The 16841-nt window shown below is 39.3% G+C and overlaps 1 protein-coding gene across 1 annotated transcript in view; it reads right to left on the bottom strand.

Annotated features, from left to right (window-relative positions):
- The window catches only part of LOC124167946 (vasopressin V2 receptor-like), a 159105-nt gene that overhangs the window by 14645 nt on the left and 127619 nt on the right, over positions 1–16841 (bottom strand). The window contains exons 3-4 of the mRNA XM_046546013.1: positions 12002–12562; positions 6679–6944 (exon numbers count right to left, since the gene is read on the bottom strand). Of these exons, the coding sequence (XP_046401969.1) occupies positions 6679–6944; positions 12002–12319 (584 nt within the window). The 5' untranslated portion in view covers positions 12320–12562. The remainder of the gene's footprint in view (positions 1–6678; positions 6945–12001; positions 12563–16841) is intronic.

Here is a 16841-nt window from a genome sequence, read left to right as displayed (position 1 = left end):
CCATTTTCTTGATTTCTTTCTCAACCTTATCTCTCAATGGCAAGGGCACTCTTCTCGGCGTAGATACCGCATAGGGCACGGCTTCATCCTTGATGCGAATGACGTAAGGTTTCGGCATTCTTCCTAGCCCACGAAAAAGTTCCTGGTAATTTTCTTCCGGATGGCCAGTTGTTATTTCTCGCAGCCAAGTCAAAATTCCCAGGGATGATATAGCTGGACGTCCCAAGAGCGCATCTTCAACTCCATTCACCACGAAAATCTCGTCCTCGTACACGCGATCCTTCCAACGTAGAAGTGACCGGAATTTTCCTTTGGCCTGCAATCTGCTTCGATTTGGGCCGCGGAGGAATGTTGTGGTGTTTTCGAGTTGTATTCCCTTCAACGTTTTAAATAATTCGGCGCCGATGACAGTGACATCCGCGCCTGTGTCGACTTTGAAGGGGATTTCTTGGTTACCGATGACGAGTGAGACCCTCCATGGTTCTTCTCCCGTCGAAATGCTTCCCAAAAAGAAATGGTCGTCTTCACCCGGTAGCCGCTTGTCAATTTCAGCAACCGCCTTCGTTCTGCAAACTGCTGCCCAATGTCCTTTCTTTTTACAAAGGGCGCACGCAGATTGACGCGCCGGACATCGTGCGAACGCGTGTTGCGGCGTTTTCCCGCACCGTGGACATTTGCGACCACTCACCTTCATTTGGTCGGGTAGGGCGGCTGTTGACGTCGATGCCTTCTGGTGCCGTGGAGCCTTCTTCCGCACCACGTCCACCTCAGATCCTCGTGCCTGCGAGTGGACTGTTTTATCTTCCCCTGAGTTACTCCTTATCAGCGTCTGTTGCCTGTGCACGTCTTCTGCTTGCCTCGCCTTTGTAACGGCTCTCTCCAGCGTAAGCTCCGGATCCAATTGTAGGGCTTCGGACAACTTGGCGTTCCGTAAACCAACTACCAGACGGTCCCTCACCAATTCTTCACGCAGGGTGCCAAATTTACAGTTTTTAGCGAGAATATGCAGATTACGAACGAATTCTTCCACCGTTTCGGTCTCTCCTTGCAGTCGCTTGTTGAAACGGGCACGTTCGTAAATTATATTTACCTTCGGGACAAAATGCTCTTCAAACTTTACAAACACGATACTGTACTTCTTTTCTTCTTCCGCCGATAGGTTGAAGGATGATAGTATATCGTCCGCGTCGTCACCCATTGCATAAATCAATGCGTCGACTTGCTCATCTTCTGGCTTTTTGGCGAGTCCAGAAGCTCGTCTGTACCTCTCGAACCGTCGACTCCATCTTGGCCAATCTTCCGCCACGAAGGAAAACTGCTGGGGTATGGACCAGGTAGGACCTCCTATCCCTTCGACTTGCTTATTCGACATAATAATACACCTGACACCATGTGTTGTTGCCGTAAAAATAAGTAAACTCCGATCCGGGTTTCGGCCTTTTTATTCAGTAGCCACCAAGCAACTTTACACTGTCTGGTTTTACAGCAAAATAAAGACTTTACACCGTCTGCCGCAAGACACGGCCTTTTATATCCGTCGCTCCCGCAGCTCCGCGACCTCGGCGCCCGCTGTCTATCCGGGGTTGTCATTAAATGGGGCCTCCGCGACGAACCCGCCACACAAAGTTTAAATCATTTCACTCTAGCTTATCGCGTGCGAGCTTTTATAAAATTACTTAAACCGCGGAAGCCGATCTCAAATCAGCGGTAAAAACGAAATAAAGTAGTCGTGTTAATCGTCTTAATATGAACTTCCTTAACGTTAATTCACTCATCACAGAGTTCAAAAGAATAATAATGGTATGCAGTGAAAAATTGACCAATAAACTGGTGTTTAATTATGCAATAATTATTACTGATTTCCATAAAAACGATTATATCAATAAAATCTTCTCAAGCTATGTGATTCATCGTTCTTTAATAAGGTTTTTTTATTTTAGGGTGATTTTCTAAACGGTGTCTATAGGAACCGAACAACCATAGAGGAATCACCCATGCATGCATTATTAGTCAGATTTTAATGCCGTTTACACGTGGTATTTAATTATGCAAGTTAAAACTTATTTATTTCTCATTATGGCAATGGGCGAATGCACGGACGAAATTAGAACGGGCTATTTTGCCATTTCACGTCCATGCAATCTGGAATGCCTTCAAGCAATTCGCCGCTTTACACGACGCAATAGGGTGGTTTCCTATTATTTTTTATTGCCTAAATCGATATATTACTACTCCTGGAGTATGCATTTCACGTTAGTATATTTTTAAATGACGTTATCTTTTTTTCGCGATTAAATGAAAAGTGAACATTTTCAAGCGCGCGAAAACGCGACGGCTAAGTATGAATGCTGGGAAAACCCCGTGTGACGTCATTCTGGCTCCCGCTGCCGCCGGGTGAGGTGACCTTGGGGCGAGGATATTGTGCGCCACTGCGATGCTGGCTGCTAGCAGGTAGCAGAGTACCATGCTGGCAGGTATCGCTTGTCTTAAATAAGGATTATTAATACCTCATCAAACGAAGGAAATTTTCCGACTTCAGGCAGTTTTAATAGATGATTATTAAGAGATGTTTCCCTGAAGTATGTGCCTCATGCATTGGTAAACTCATATCTACTCCTTTAGAAACTAGGTCCCTGTGACGTCACGTGGAGTGGCATCGCATGGGCGCCACTCTGGCCTTTTTCAAATGCGGTTAAAATTGACCATTGCCATTCGTCTCAACTGGGATTTCTAAAACCAAATAATTTTCATATTATGAATACACTAATGGTGGGTAACGAATCACAATCAATGCCTTGCGTTTTCTTTGATGAAGGAAACTACCCCATTGTGACTGCGCCTCCGTAAATACGTCACATTGTGCAATTACGTGCCGTGGCGTAGCGAGAGAGGGGTCCGGACCCCCAAAAATATAAAACAATTACTATGCTTTATATAAGAAGACAAAATATTGAAAAATCATGAATTTACAGACGATTTCTATGAAAAATGAAGTCTTTTCGAGTGCCTTTTGTTTTTAGTGTTTCAAAAAATTCCCGCTCTGATTTTGGACCCTTCCCCTCCCCCCCTTCCTCCCGAACAAAATTCCTGCCTTACGCTACTGATTACGTGTCTCGTGTAAAACGGCCTTTAGAATCTCAACGATTACTGCTATTTTTAGCAAAGGGTTGAGTCAGTTTGTTTTTGTCAAATTGAAATAGTTTCAAGTTTTGATATTGCCTTGCGCTATCTCCATTCAGCAGCAAGATCTACGCCTAGGGAATGGAGGGGTTGGGGAGTGATAGGACCTTGAGAATCATCCCAATTCGCGTATCAAGAACGTGACTTGAGCGGTATTTCGTCAGGGTAGGCCAAGTGCTACCTGTTTCGTAACCTAATGTCGGAGGGGAATAATGGCAATCTATTGTATAAACTCAATAACAAAACGTGTCAGCAAGGAAGAATAAGCATGACTCGCAGCGGCCTGCAGAACAGAACACCTGTAAAAATCTGGTAGCTAAGAGCTCATATTAATAGCTACGTCCATGTTATATGGGAAGATAAATAATTAGACTTTGGAACTCATCAATCTAGTAGCAGTCGAAGCTACGCCAGCATTTTTCTTACAATTTTGTCGTATTTAAAATATGATATCACTTCCTTCTGGCCCGTGAAATCAGAAAACAATGATAAAAACCGTGTTTTTCCTAAAATTCGAATGGCACTGTTCTTTGTATTTTCTTAGGAACCTTTATCAGCATATTTTATATATTATACTTACATTTGTTTGAAGATAATCCATGCATTCATAAATGGATAATTTTTACCATGATCCATAAAAATGCATGTTAATACTGCATTGAATATCTATGAAATAATCTCTGTAAAAATGATTGTTTCCATTCCTTCATTGGATATTATAAAAACACGCGAGCGAAGTTTCACACGCATCCGTAAATTGTCAGGGAAACAATTCAGCCAAAATAAATGACTATCAAGATACATCAAGAAAGAAATTTTCAACTGCATATATAAATAACAGCATCAATAACAGCATCAATAACAGCATCAATAATAAATAGATGAAAAGAATGACAATAATCACATCACACTAAACACTTTCTCAATTTAAGGAAAGGTGTAACACGCTAAACCCTAATGAAAACATAAGTTCAATTTGACAATGGCCTGAGGTATTTCTTATTCCCATGAAATATCAAAATATATCTCTTAATTTATCGCTTCAGTCTAACCTGAATATATATTAATATCGGAACAGTTATATAATAAAAGTTCACTATTGAAATAACTCAGTTCTTCACGTTCTTTCCGAACTTTGCATTCGGCCCCCATAGGATATTAGATCTGTTTCGATGCTGAAAAAGACAAAACTTGTTCGAACTCCGATTTTCTCTTTCTAAATAAAAATATAAAGTGCCTCCTATAAGATTTACCTTATTTGTTGTTTTAATTGGCCAGAGTGACTTGAAAACATGACTTCAAGTTTTCAGCTGATAAGGACAAAATTTTCTTTACTTAAAACAGGGCCGTTCTTGTCTGTCACGATTTACCAGCGAGAATTTTCGAGCCCTTCCCAAAAATATTAATATTTTTCAGCAAATGCTACCGAAAAAGACATTATGAGGGTGCTTTTTATAATGTTTGATTATGATCCTTTTTTAAGCCTTTTTTAATGTTATGTTACAATTTTCTCGCTCGTAATTTCATAATAACAATAATATCGATGCCTGGACAGCAAACTCCATATCTATAGCTTGAACTTGTCGTGCATAGTTAATATTTAGAAAAGAACTGTCTGGTGTCGGCTCGTATTTTTCCAAGGCGTCCTGGATTCGTGAATCCCTCCATGTACCGGGTTATCACCGCGTTGTCAAGATCAGGAAACTGACGAAAACCTTTAACAACCAACGCGGCGAAAACCTAGAAGATGTAGAGTTCCAGGAATAAATATCTGGTTTTACTTTTGGTACGATATCCTGTCACCGCTTTTTGGTAAAATACCTTCACTCCAAAAATAAGCGCTTGCACCAAGGGAATAACGGAGAATCTGAAGCATTTACTCGCCAAGTAGCGATTAGTTGGTTTCATAATCCATTATGATCGAATTTCACGAGCAAAAGTATTAACCGGTCCATTGTATTTTCTGCAAACCCTTATTTCGGTATCTATTTAACCATTAAGAGACTACTTTTGTAGCAGAATAAATGTCTCACGCATGGTGAGAACTCATGGCCGTGTCATTTTGGTCATGATCATCATCATCATTATAGTCAGCAATCCTAAGATTGGTTTGAAGCAGCTCTCCATTCCGCTCTCCTATCCGCTAGCCTTTTCATAGTGCCATAACTATTTCTTCCCTTTTACATCCTTTATATCCAGTCCTATGCAGGGGCGTAGCTAGGAATTAAGGCTAGGGGGGGTTTTAGGCTCACCTATTCCTTACGGGTGTGGAGGTATTGCATACCCATCAGGGTAAGCAGGAGTTGCGGGGGCCCTCCTCCAGAAAAAATTGAAAAATAATGGTTCAAAATGGCGATTTTTACGGCTATCTGAGGGATATTTGATAAATTATAGCACTATTCTATAAGTAATACTGATCCAAATAAGTAAAATGGATTAAACTTAAAAATTTCTCTGAGCTCTGGGGGGGAGGGTTTATCCCCCAAAACCCCCTCCTCGCTGCGCCACTGGTCCTATGTAACTCGTTCGGGGCCGTCCCTTGCGATTTATCTCTTCCACTTGTCCTTCTACGATTGTTTTCATCAGGCCATCATGTCCCAAAATGTGGCCAACTGAGTTTTCCCGTCTTCTCTAATAGGTTTTTAAAAGAATTCTTATTTCTCCCTCTCTTCTAAGTACTTCCTCATTACTTACACGGTCGATCCAATTTATCTTCGCCATTCTTCAGTAGCACCACATTTTGAATGCTTACACTTTTGACTTACCTGCGGCTTTCACCGTCCAAGCCTCGCTTCCGTAGGATAAACATGTTCTATTTGTAGCATCTGGGGAATTGTTTCCTTACTTCCACGCTTGTACTCCCCGCTGTTAGATGGTTCTTCTTTTCGTAGAAATCCCTCTTCGCATGCGCTATTCAACAAGCTATTTTTATGTATTTCTTCCGTTAAGAGCTCTAAATTTAAATAATAGTTGATGTCAACATAGAACCAATATAATACGTTACTTGAAACTAAATTTATTCCACGCATATATTTATTGTCACCGTTCCTAAGCCCAAGTACTCTTGACTTTTTTGCTGCTGTCTTGACTTCAGGTCTAGTTGCGCCAAAAAACCCCTAGCCTTAATTCCTAGCTGCGCCCGCGATTTTTGGCGTAACTAGACCTGAGGTGTGTGATATAACCGCCAGGGTAAGCGGAAGGTGTGGGGACCCTCCCCCAGAACTTTTTTAAGATAAATGGTTCGAAATGGTGAGTTTTATGGCTCTCTGAGGGATATTTTATTAATCCTTACACTCTTCTAAAAGTAAATTAATCAAGTTAAGTAAAATGGATTAAACTTAAAAGTTTCTCTCAGCTCTGGGGGGGGGGTTATCCCCCAAAACTGCCCCCCTCGCTGCACCACTGGTGAAGTGTCTGATGTGTAAAATTATTATCCCCTGCTAAAACCCCTGAGGGTGGTTCGTAGAGTATCATGTGAATAAGACCGCATTTACTCACCACGTGACGTAAGCCTTTTCGGTCCATGGGGGATCGAATGTTGCCCAGCAATCCCACTCGGTGTTCGTGACTTTCGTGTACGAGAAAACCACGGCTTGAGGAAGGGAGAAGAGGATGGACAATCCCCACGCGATGGCCACCAGGCGGCGTGGAGATCGTGGTACCAGGGCCTTCGTGGACAGCGGCTGGCAGACTGCGCGATGCCTGTCCAGCGCCATAGTAACCAGAAGATAGGAACTAAGATATGGCCCCAACAGCTGCAAGACCTGAAAGTAGAGTTAAGGATATTAGTAAACCGATATAAAGCTCAAAAAAACAAAAAGAACAACAGAGTGGTCTGGTTTAACTCCGTGGCTAGAATGTTTTTTTTCTCGACGTTCTCAAATCTGTGGATAGTTTGAGCATAAAGGCAACAGACGAAGTGAAGTACCTGGGTGTTACGATAACTTCGAACCTATCGTGGGGAACGCACATACGAAATATTTATGGGAGATCCCTGCAGGAGCCGGGATTCGTCAAGCGTAAGAGAGAACATCATATTAGAACCCCACTACATCAACAGAAAGAAACGAAAAATTAAGAGAGATACTTTTTCGAACGGATAGGTATGGAAATTGGTTTCTCTCCCGCACCATAAATAATTTAATAAATTCTAGGTGTAATATATTTAGAGTATTTCCTTTTTATGTGTAAACGGCTTGCGTCCTAGCTCCCCCTGCCACATGCCTTTTGGGGCGGCTTGCGGGAGTACATAGATGTAGATGAATGTTGTCTTGAAGAACGTAAGGATCCCTATGGTTAGACCCGGATTCAAAGTCTGGTGGCAGGTACTGTAAATGCCGACAAAACCATGCATTTTTGTCATTTTCAATCCCATCTCAATTGAATTTTACCGCAGGAGGGTCAAGGGATGGTATATAGCCAGATATTTATTTCGGAGAGAGGAGTAGGTGGGGAATAATTCTCTAAAAACAATCTCTCTTTTATAAAGATCACGCAAAGCTGTCGGGTACCTTTCTTTCGGGTTGCTTTCTTCGAACCATCATCGTTGAGCGATTTTCGATATTTTTAAACATGCATTCATGAAAAAAGTCTAATACTAACGATCATAGGCTAATTAATGTTGTGCAAAGTCTCGCGCACACAATATTTAGTCTAAGTCGGCCCAATTTCAATGCGTGCTTTAGCTCCTAAAGGGCCGGATTTCCCCGGAAAAATTTTATTTTATCTGATTTTGGCGACTGCCAATCCTGAATTTAAATTTCAAGGTAATCAGTTTTTCCCTATTTACCTAATGATGCAAATTGTTTTCTCAGCGCAAATTAAATTTTTGTACTCAAAGTAAATTTTAGTTTACTTTAATTTCTATGGCTGCGTTTGATAAAAAAATCACTATAAAAATGCCATTGCTTCATCAAAGTGCAGTACTTCGGGTTACATCCGATACACATGGCACCGAATTTTCGCAAATCGCGAATTCTCAAAACCCAGTAAAACGATTTTGGATAATCAAGGATTCTCATGATTTTTCAAATTTATTCCATCGTTTGGGGCACCATCAAAAATTAAAATTTCTAAAATATCTCTTGTCTGTTCCGAAATTTCGGGAGATGTTGAATCCCTTATGCTTGATAGTAACGGATGACCGACACGAAAACTGCGTTCCCTGTTAGTTGACTGATACGACTCAATATCTATCATCGCTTTTGCAGGGAAAATCTAGAGGATGTCGATGGATGGGAGTAATGGGAGTAGGTACAAGCAGAGTGGACAGTCTGCGCAAGCTCGCGAATTTCCAGTTTTAAGTTGAATGATAAAATCATTGGGTTAAAAGAAACTTAAGTTCGTTGTAAAACGAATTTTACTGATAGGTGACTCTGGTAACGCAATTTCTGTCAATTTCCCTTATCACTCTAATAGGGGCAGACGAAATTACGCTACAAGAAAAGAAGAAATGTTTCGCAACCAGGCAAAATTAAATTATTAAATAAATGGGCTCTTTCACCACTAATTAATTGAGCAAAATATATGTTGCACGTTTGCTTTCTCTACTTATGGAAGAATGCGAGGAAAAGTTTTCATGGTAATTCCTGGCGAACAGTTTTTCGCACCGTTAACTGTAATGATTGCCAGTAACTGTAACTATTGTGAAAACAACATATTTTCAATAAATAGTACCTTCATAAATATACTAATTTTCATATTTGTCGCAATGTAATTTCAAGGTACATTCGCAAAAAAATATTTCGGAATGGGAATGAATTATTACCATATTTCTTAGAGGACTGCATGATCCAATAGCTAGCCTTATTCTGTTAAATATTTTAGTTTTATGATGCATCCTCTTTGAATGATTTTACTTATTAAATAATCTCGAAAAATTGTGAATTATTGCATAAATTGGATTGAGAGGTTCACCAATCCTTTTAAAATCTCGTTCTCAATAAATATTTTCATCCAATGTGGAATTTTAATCTCTTTTACTACCCTTTACAAAGTTTTTGCTACCATTACTGACAGAATGTGTTCTCTGTTAACCTAAACCTTATTTCCCTTCAGAATTACGTAACATCTAATCTAAATGCCATTGTATTGTACTCTTTCTCCACAAACTCATCGCTGAATGCCATTTTTCACCGAGAGTATTTCCGATGCTTTTTGTGTTACCGCTCACTCAAATAGCTACAGGAAGTTGTTCATTGAAATAGCATTGTGCAAATGCTATTTGCAATTCAAAATGAGAAAAAGCGCCCGGCAGAGATACGTACCGTTTTGTACCGTGCTTCTCAATTCTGAGGTAAAACGGGCAAGAGTACCTACTGTACGTTCAGTTCGGTTCAGTTCATCCATAAAGTTTATTGCAAAGAATTCTCCAAGGGTACAGTAAACTATGGATAAGTAAATGGCTATAAGATGTCAAAATTATTTTCTAACACGCTATTTAAGCAAATAATGCAAAAGAGATAAAATCATTTACGTTCACCTATCGCTCCTTGATTCAACCTGAAGGTTGACTTGGATATTTGAGGGTAGAGCTCACCCCAAACTACTAATATGCAACAAGAGTGTGTCTTCAGACATTCAGACCACGAGGGTAGGTTCCTTTCCCGAGGCCACCTTGCCCTTCGAGAATTTTGTTTTAGCGTTTTTAAGGGTTACATTCGATATTAGATCTCTACCCACAAGGCTACCGTAACTTCTCAATTTATGTAAAATTGATATAAAAGTTTCATAGATTTCATTTACGTGTGGAATCATTAATACATCTCCCGAAAATGTTCTTATTGTATCTTACCACACAAAAAAATCATTTATTAAAACTTTAGGCAATTACGAGATACTGAATTATATTAAAAAAAGGTATTTTTTTAAAATTGATTCAGAAATCGTTTTAACCGTGATGCAATATTTGTAACACTGCTTTGCGAGAAATTTTTTTTTGCAAGTCTATTTTTTATTGCAACTAACAATTTTTTAGGTTCATTAGATACTTAGACACACCATTTTCACTATCTCTCACCGTTATTATATCTATATATATATATATATATTTATTATTATCTTCATTTTATCACTCCGCCCATTTCTCAATTTTATAACACTCAAATCTAAATAGTGGTACTATATTATGTAGAGGAATTTTCATACAGTTAGGAGTAATTATTAATTTGTTTTATGCGAAAATAAAATGTATTTAAAAAGCACTATTGTTGTATAATAATGAATTTTCATACTTTAATCTATGCAATGTCAAGCTGCATTCGTCCCAAAATATTGTGGAATGGAAATGACTTCCTATCATATTTTTTTTAAACTTCATTTTTTTTAACTGACAGGCGTATTGTGAAAAACCTTCTCGTGTTCTGATGAATTCTCTTTGGAAGGTTTTACATTTTTTCATCAATCTCAAAGAAATTTGTAAAAAATCGTATAAAATATAGTAAGAGACCACCCACCATTTAAACTCCATCCTTGCATTATATTGCATAACAAAATACGTTTCAGGTTAATGTTGATGCTAAGATTACAAAAAAAATCATCAAATAGCCATATCTCTAATAGTTTCCGAGATACAGTAGGACAAATACGTCTTCATGGACGGTAAGGGTAAAATTTGTTCAAAATAAGAAAATCATATGTGTTGATTAGGTATGGAATGTTTAATTTCAATTAATTGGGCTAGCTAATATTGGCAACAGCTATTTAAAAAATCTTGCGAAAAATCTTTGAATTACTTGCTTATGATAACGTACAGCATGTTCATAAATTAGGGAAAATAATAACTATACAAATAAAAAAGGAAAAATATCAAGCTTTTCCGAGCATCCACCGACGTCGAGAATAATTAAACGTGATTTTTTTGCCCTACCCTCTTCCAGGAAAGCAGCAAGAGTACTATGGAGGAACGTAGGTTCGCGACTGGGCGATTCAAAAGAGATAATTTTCACGCATTTTATTATAAACTTTTTGCTTACATAGACGACCCCCATTGAGGTTAAAAGGCGCGTTGGGTTGCATAGACAATAAAATCATCATATTTACAAGTGCGAACACTTTTTTCCTGCACTTTTACGCAGCCTTAGCGCTATTTTCACGTAACTAACTAGATTTGACTCAAATTATATAATTCATATTATTATAATAGCTGTATAATTACTCCGGTGACGATGCTTAGTTTGAAGGTAGTACGAATACTTTTTCGCTGAAACTTATATAGCTTATAACTCATAATTAGCGTCAAAAAATATAATAAGAATGTTTAGACACGTGCCTATATAAGAGTCTGAATTCAATGGTGTGCTTTCAAAAGTAATTTAAAAAATATACAGCATTTGAAGTTTACTTTTTACACTTTTTTTAGTTTTGGCAACAAAACGTTTGTGAACTGCACGTGATGAGGCACGTAGCAAAAATAGAAAATATTTTGAAATTTTTTTGAGAATGACAAATAAAAGCATATCTTAAAGGCCGTTTTACAGGGGAACGTACTTGCTCACTCTGACGCGTGCACGCAGGCGCAGCCAAAATTGCGTCGTGTAAAGCGGTGACATGTTAGAACGCATGCATGAATGCGTGGACGTGAGATGGAAAATTAACCGCTGTTATAATTTCGATCGTGCAAACGCGTAATTCTACACCCTAAAGAGAAATTAATGCAGTTGTAACCAGCACAATTTCGTAAACCCCGATTAAATCGGCCTTACGAGGTTGAAATGATGAATAAGAGAAGATTTTAAAAATAAGTCACACCTAAAGCGCACCCAAAATGCGATTTCTAGGGGAAAAAGATGCTTCTCTCTTAGTTTCGAAAAGTAATACTAACCTTTAGCGGCTTGCAAAGGGGCGCCGCTTCTCTTGCGAACCGGTATGTAGCTTCCCACGCCATTTGCGGTAGCATGGTGAAGGCTGCAGTGATGAGGTCTGCGGTACACAGGTGAAGCACTAATAGATGCATACGCAACAGTCTCCTCCTGGGTGAATGGGACGCCCAGAGAGCCACTAACACAGCCCCATTCCCCACCACCGTCACGACCAACATGGCGGCCAGCGTCGCCATCTCCGCTTTGGCCAGTTCCTCATCGCGCCCAGGAAAACCCTGTTCCGTCACTACTTCTATGGCTGCTGGCCACGTATCTTCCATGTTTGCGGCCTCCTACCTTCGACTCGGATAAGGAGACCAATTAAGGCATGGGTGACATGAAGAACTTATTCTCCTTTGTCTTCTCAGTGTAGAGGACTTGGCAGTCTTCGTTGAAGAGGGTGAAGGAGCCTGCAGGTTACTACCTTTTCTCTTCCAGCTCCCTAAATCCAGTGGTCACGTATCGGGAGAGAAGAGAGAGCTGAAACATCTTTAAGATCTCCACGGAGGAATGAAGAGGCCGATCTGTCAGAGAGAAAAATAACTTAAATTGGTAAGCAGCAGGACTAGTATAAATTTCACCATGGATAGTATATTTCAGTGGCATTATGAATTATAGGGACAAAATAATGACTATATCTTCACAATATGATGTATAAACAACAAACGCATCAACTTGAGAGCACTGGATTGTGTCAAACATAAAATTACTTCGTAAACAGAATTCTAACAGTCTAATATGTTTATTTTATTCAGTTATTGATGGGATAGTATTTATTCAATGCCAAAAATGTTGCATTCAATTTCCTATAGCCTCAGGAGTACCTTTGGCCGCATCTATATTCAATTAGAATATCTCATATCAGCGTATTAAACTCCACTGAGTTTGTACCCATGGTAAAATAAATATTAATATATCCCATCTTCTAACTGCGCAGAATGTGGGATAGTGTCAGCTGAAATTCCCTCTAAATACTTAAAAACGAGAACAATTAATTTTTTTTCTACATAATGTGAGTTTTCTCCCACATTTGAGAAGTTCGCCTCCATTAAAAGTTTTCAATTTTTAAAATAGATATCAGCAAAAAATTCGTAAGTTGCCGCCACTAAGAAATGGAGCTCATACTTACAATTCAGTCACTTTTATTGTCCCCGGAAAATGAAACGTTGCTTTAAAAGTGCCCATGAATCGACATGCTACCGGGTATTACGCCAGAGCGCTCGTTTTTTTCTCAAAAATAAATCAATGAAAAAACCAGGTGAATTATTTATGACAAAATTACGGCGCAAATAAGATCATATATACTTCCTCTGGATTTTACGTATTTTTCAATACTTTCAAGGAAATATTTTTAACATTTACCAACTTCCACAGGTTATCAACAATACACCAGCCGTTAAAAAGTCCATCAGAATAATAAAATAATAACAGAGCATCCATCAACGTCGAGCATATTAACATTTTACTGTTTATTGTTTTTACCACCCCCCTTGACACCATAGAATGGAAGAAGGACACGGAGTCAACCACCCAGGGGAAGAAGATCATCTGGACTAGGACTTCATCCGGACGCCCACAACGCGACAGAAGACGGTGAAGGCTTGTGTGGTACCCTCACCCACCCTGGAACCTTTCTTTCTCCCCCCCCCCCACCACCCTGCTCCCCCTCTGAAACTCTAGAAAAAGACCCTTTCTTCCACAACCCTCAATATCCCCACTTCTCGACATCCAAACCGCCTTACCCACTCCCTTCAAGGACCAAGAACTGTATAAGGAAGAACTCTTAAGACTTATGTTACACTTGATAATGTTGTTTGCAACAACGAAATGCGTAGTGAAAAAATAAAACTCGGAGGAAATATTTCAATGTCTAATTTTACTATAACTAACCCCTATGAAAAAATATTAGTTATATGCCATGCCATTGCCATGGCAATGTATAAAAATTTGAAACAGGTTTATACAATTTTTTCATTGGGGAATGTATTGTTTTTGTTACTATTATTAATGAACAAATTTCATGAATGAAAATTATTAATAAATAACCTGTGTGTCAAAATTCAACATGCAAAATGCAATATTTTATGCATTAACTACGGTCTGGTGACATTCATTCTAATGCTCAGACGCAGTCCTTTTTTTGGCCCCAGGAGCGTCTGGAAACTTCACTCTCCACCGATTCTGGAGCGCGCTATTATCAGTACTCTCTTAGGGACTGAACTTCGCTATCGCCTGAAGGAGATTGTCCGGGAGAGAAAAATACGAAGGCACCGGATGGCGCCCATGGAAAATATGGTATCTTTCGCTGGACACGGAATGAGAAATGGAGTAGTCATAATTCCCCGGAACGCAAAAACATCGAAATATGACATTAACGCAACAGTAAAGACGAATCATTAACATTTTCGGGAAGAAAAGTAAATTTTACTCCTTTCCGTCCTATATTACGAAGATGTAATATCATTAAACATGTCAGCTTGCTAAAAACAAATCAATCCTAGGTTTTTAATGCATTGTCACAAAAAAACTCGGAGCTCTTGAGCTACCCATGATATTTGATTCGAATAGAATAGATATTACCACACATTACGCTATCTTTTTAACAGTAGGCAGCGAGTTAGCCCACCTAATAACTAGCCGAGATAAAGATACGTGGCTCAGATCATGTCAAACATTTTTCAAGGAATTTCAAGTAGGCTAGTTCAGACACTACATGTTAGAATACTCTATTCTCCCTCTGAGACCAGCGGTGAGGAAAGTGGACGGATATAGAGAAGGATTTGAAGAAGATTTTGACAAATATGGAAAGAACAATGGCTAGATATAAGATGAAAATCAGCAAAAAGAAGGCTAAGATATTAGTATGCAGCAAAAGAGAGGAGGCTAAGACGGATATTAACCTAGGAAAGCATAAACTTGAAGAGGTGAAAGAGTTTTCTTACTTGGGAAGTCGAATTACCAACGATGGACGAAGCAAGAAAGAAATAGTCAGTAGAATAGCGCAGGCGAAGAGAGCTTTCTGCAAAAAGAAGAATCTTATTACAGCTGAGAATACAAGCATAGAAGTAAGGAAACAATTCATCAGATGCTACATATGGAGTATGTTTCCCTATGGAAGAGAGGCTTGGATGTTGACAGCAGCAGGAATGGAAGCATGCGAAATGTGGTGCTACCGAAGAATGATGAGGATAAAATGGATTGACCTAGCAAGTAACGAGGAATTGCTAAGAAGAGTGGGAGAAAAGAGAAGCCTCCTAAATAGCGGAATATGGGACAAATTAGTTGGCCACATTTTGAGTCATGATGGCCTAATGAATACAATCGTTGAAGGATAAGGGAAGAAGTGCAAGGAAATGCCCCGAATGAGTTACATAGGACAAGTTGTAAAGGATGTGAAAGAGAAGAAATACGTCGCTATGAACAGGCTAGCGGATAGAAGAGACGAATGGAGATCTGCGTCAAACCAATCTCAGGATTGTTGACTAATGATGATGATATCTCTTCAGTTGACGGAGTATTTGCATGCGTGAATTACAGCTGTTTCAGCCACCAATAAGATAATGTGGTCAGAAGCGAGGAGTAACGTTTTTCAGCTTTTCAATGCGTGCTGACGGTGCTGACATGGGATTAATTCCCTTCCTTGACGCAGGATGGCACGGCATCACGGCAATGTCCGTCTTAAATTCAATATTAGTACATCTGAGAAAAAAAATCACTTCGTCACAGAGGTGCGTGCAGTATGTTTGAGGAAATGAGACCGATACGTACATGGTAGCGGCCTCCAATTAAAAAAATTGAAAAGTTTCAATATTTTGAACCGTTAAGCAAGAATTTCAATCGCCCAAACAAGTAGACAGAAGTGAAGCGGAATTTTCCCCGCGCATTTATACACGTCATCTTGGTGAAAAAAGCCAGAAACTTCCAGGCAAATACGTCTCTTAAATAGTAACTTCTTGGAAGAGGGCAATTACATTCTATCAATGGCGTCAATCTATGCGTTGCAATACCAAACAAGCATTTTCTCCTGAGTTAATTGTCCATTAGAAGGCTTTCATTTTCAATACCCCCGGACAAGAATAAGCAGAATTGAATTACATCAGTCACTGCTTGATTTTACCACGTTTTATTATACTCGCTTTCTTGTTTGTTCCTCCTTCCGGGAAAAAATTTCGCAACTCAAATTTCGACCACTTCGTGATTAGCCAGAGCGCTGAAATATTCAGGATAACTCAGAAATGGATGACAATGCGGCTCTTTTAATTTGATCGCAACAGTATATAGTAACACTGGCGCAGCGAAGGGGGGATTTTGGGGGATAAACCTCGCCCCCAGGACTCAGAGAAATTTTTAAGTTTGATCTATTTTACTCAATTGGATTGATATTACTTATAGACAAATATAGGGATAAATAAAATACCACTCAGAAAGCCGTAACACTCACCATTTTGAACCATTTATCTTAAAAATTTCCCGGGGGAGAGCGCACCTCCCGAATTCCATACCCCCAAGGATTAGTTGCTCCTAAAACCTCACCTAGTCTTAATTCCTAGCTGCGCGCCAGTATAGTTACAGTATATAGTAATAATTAGTAATATTCATGAATGAAAAATAAATTATGGAGATTAATTCCAAAAATGGCCACCAAAATCCAATGGAAACGCCGCAGTCAGTGCGGGTGCAATGAAGTCTCTTCAGACCACTGGTTGTCATGATACCGTTTTTTCTCGCGTATCCGATTTTCCATTTTAACAAAGCTATACAGTCTAAAATAATGTTAAAGTATACAAAATATAATTTTTCATA

The sequence above is a fragment of the Ischnura elegans genome, chromosome 11, assembly GCF_921293095.1.
Source record: "Ischnura elegans chromosome 11, ioIscEleg1.1, whole genome shotgun sequence".
Taxonomy (NCBI): domain Eukaryota; kingdom Metazoa; phylum Arthropoda; class Insecta; order Odonata; family Coenagrionidae; genus Ischnura; species Ischnura elegans.
Note: the sequence above shows the minus strand (reverse complement) of the source record. Positions and strands in the feature narration are given on the sequence as shown.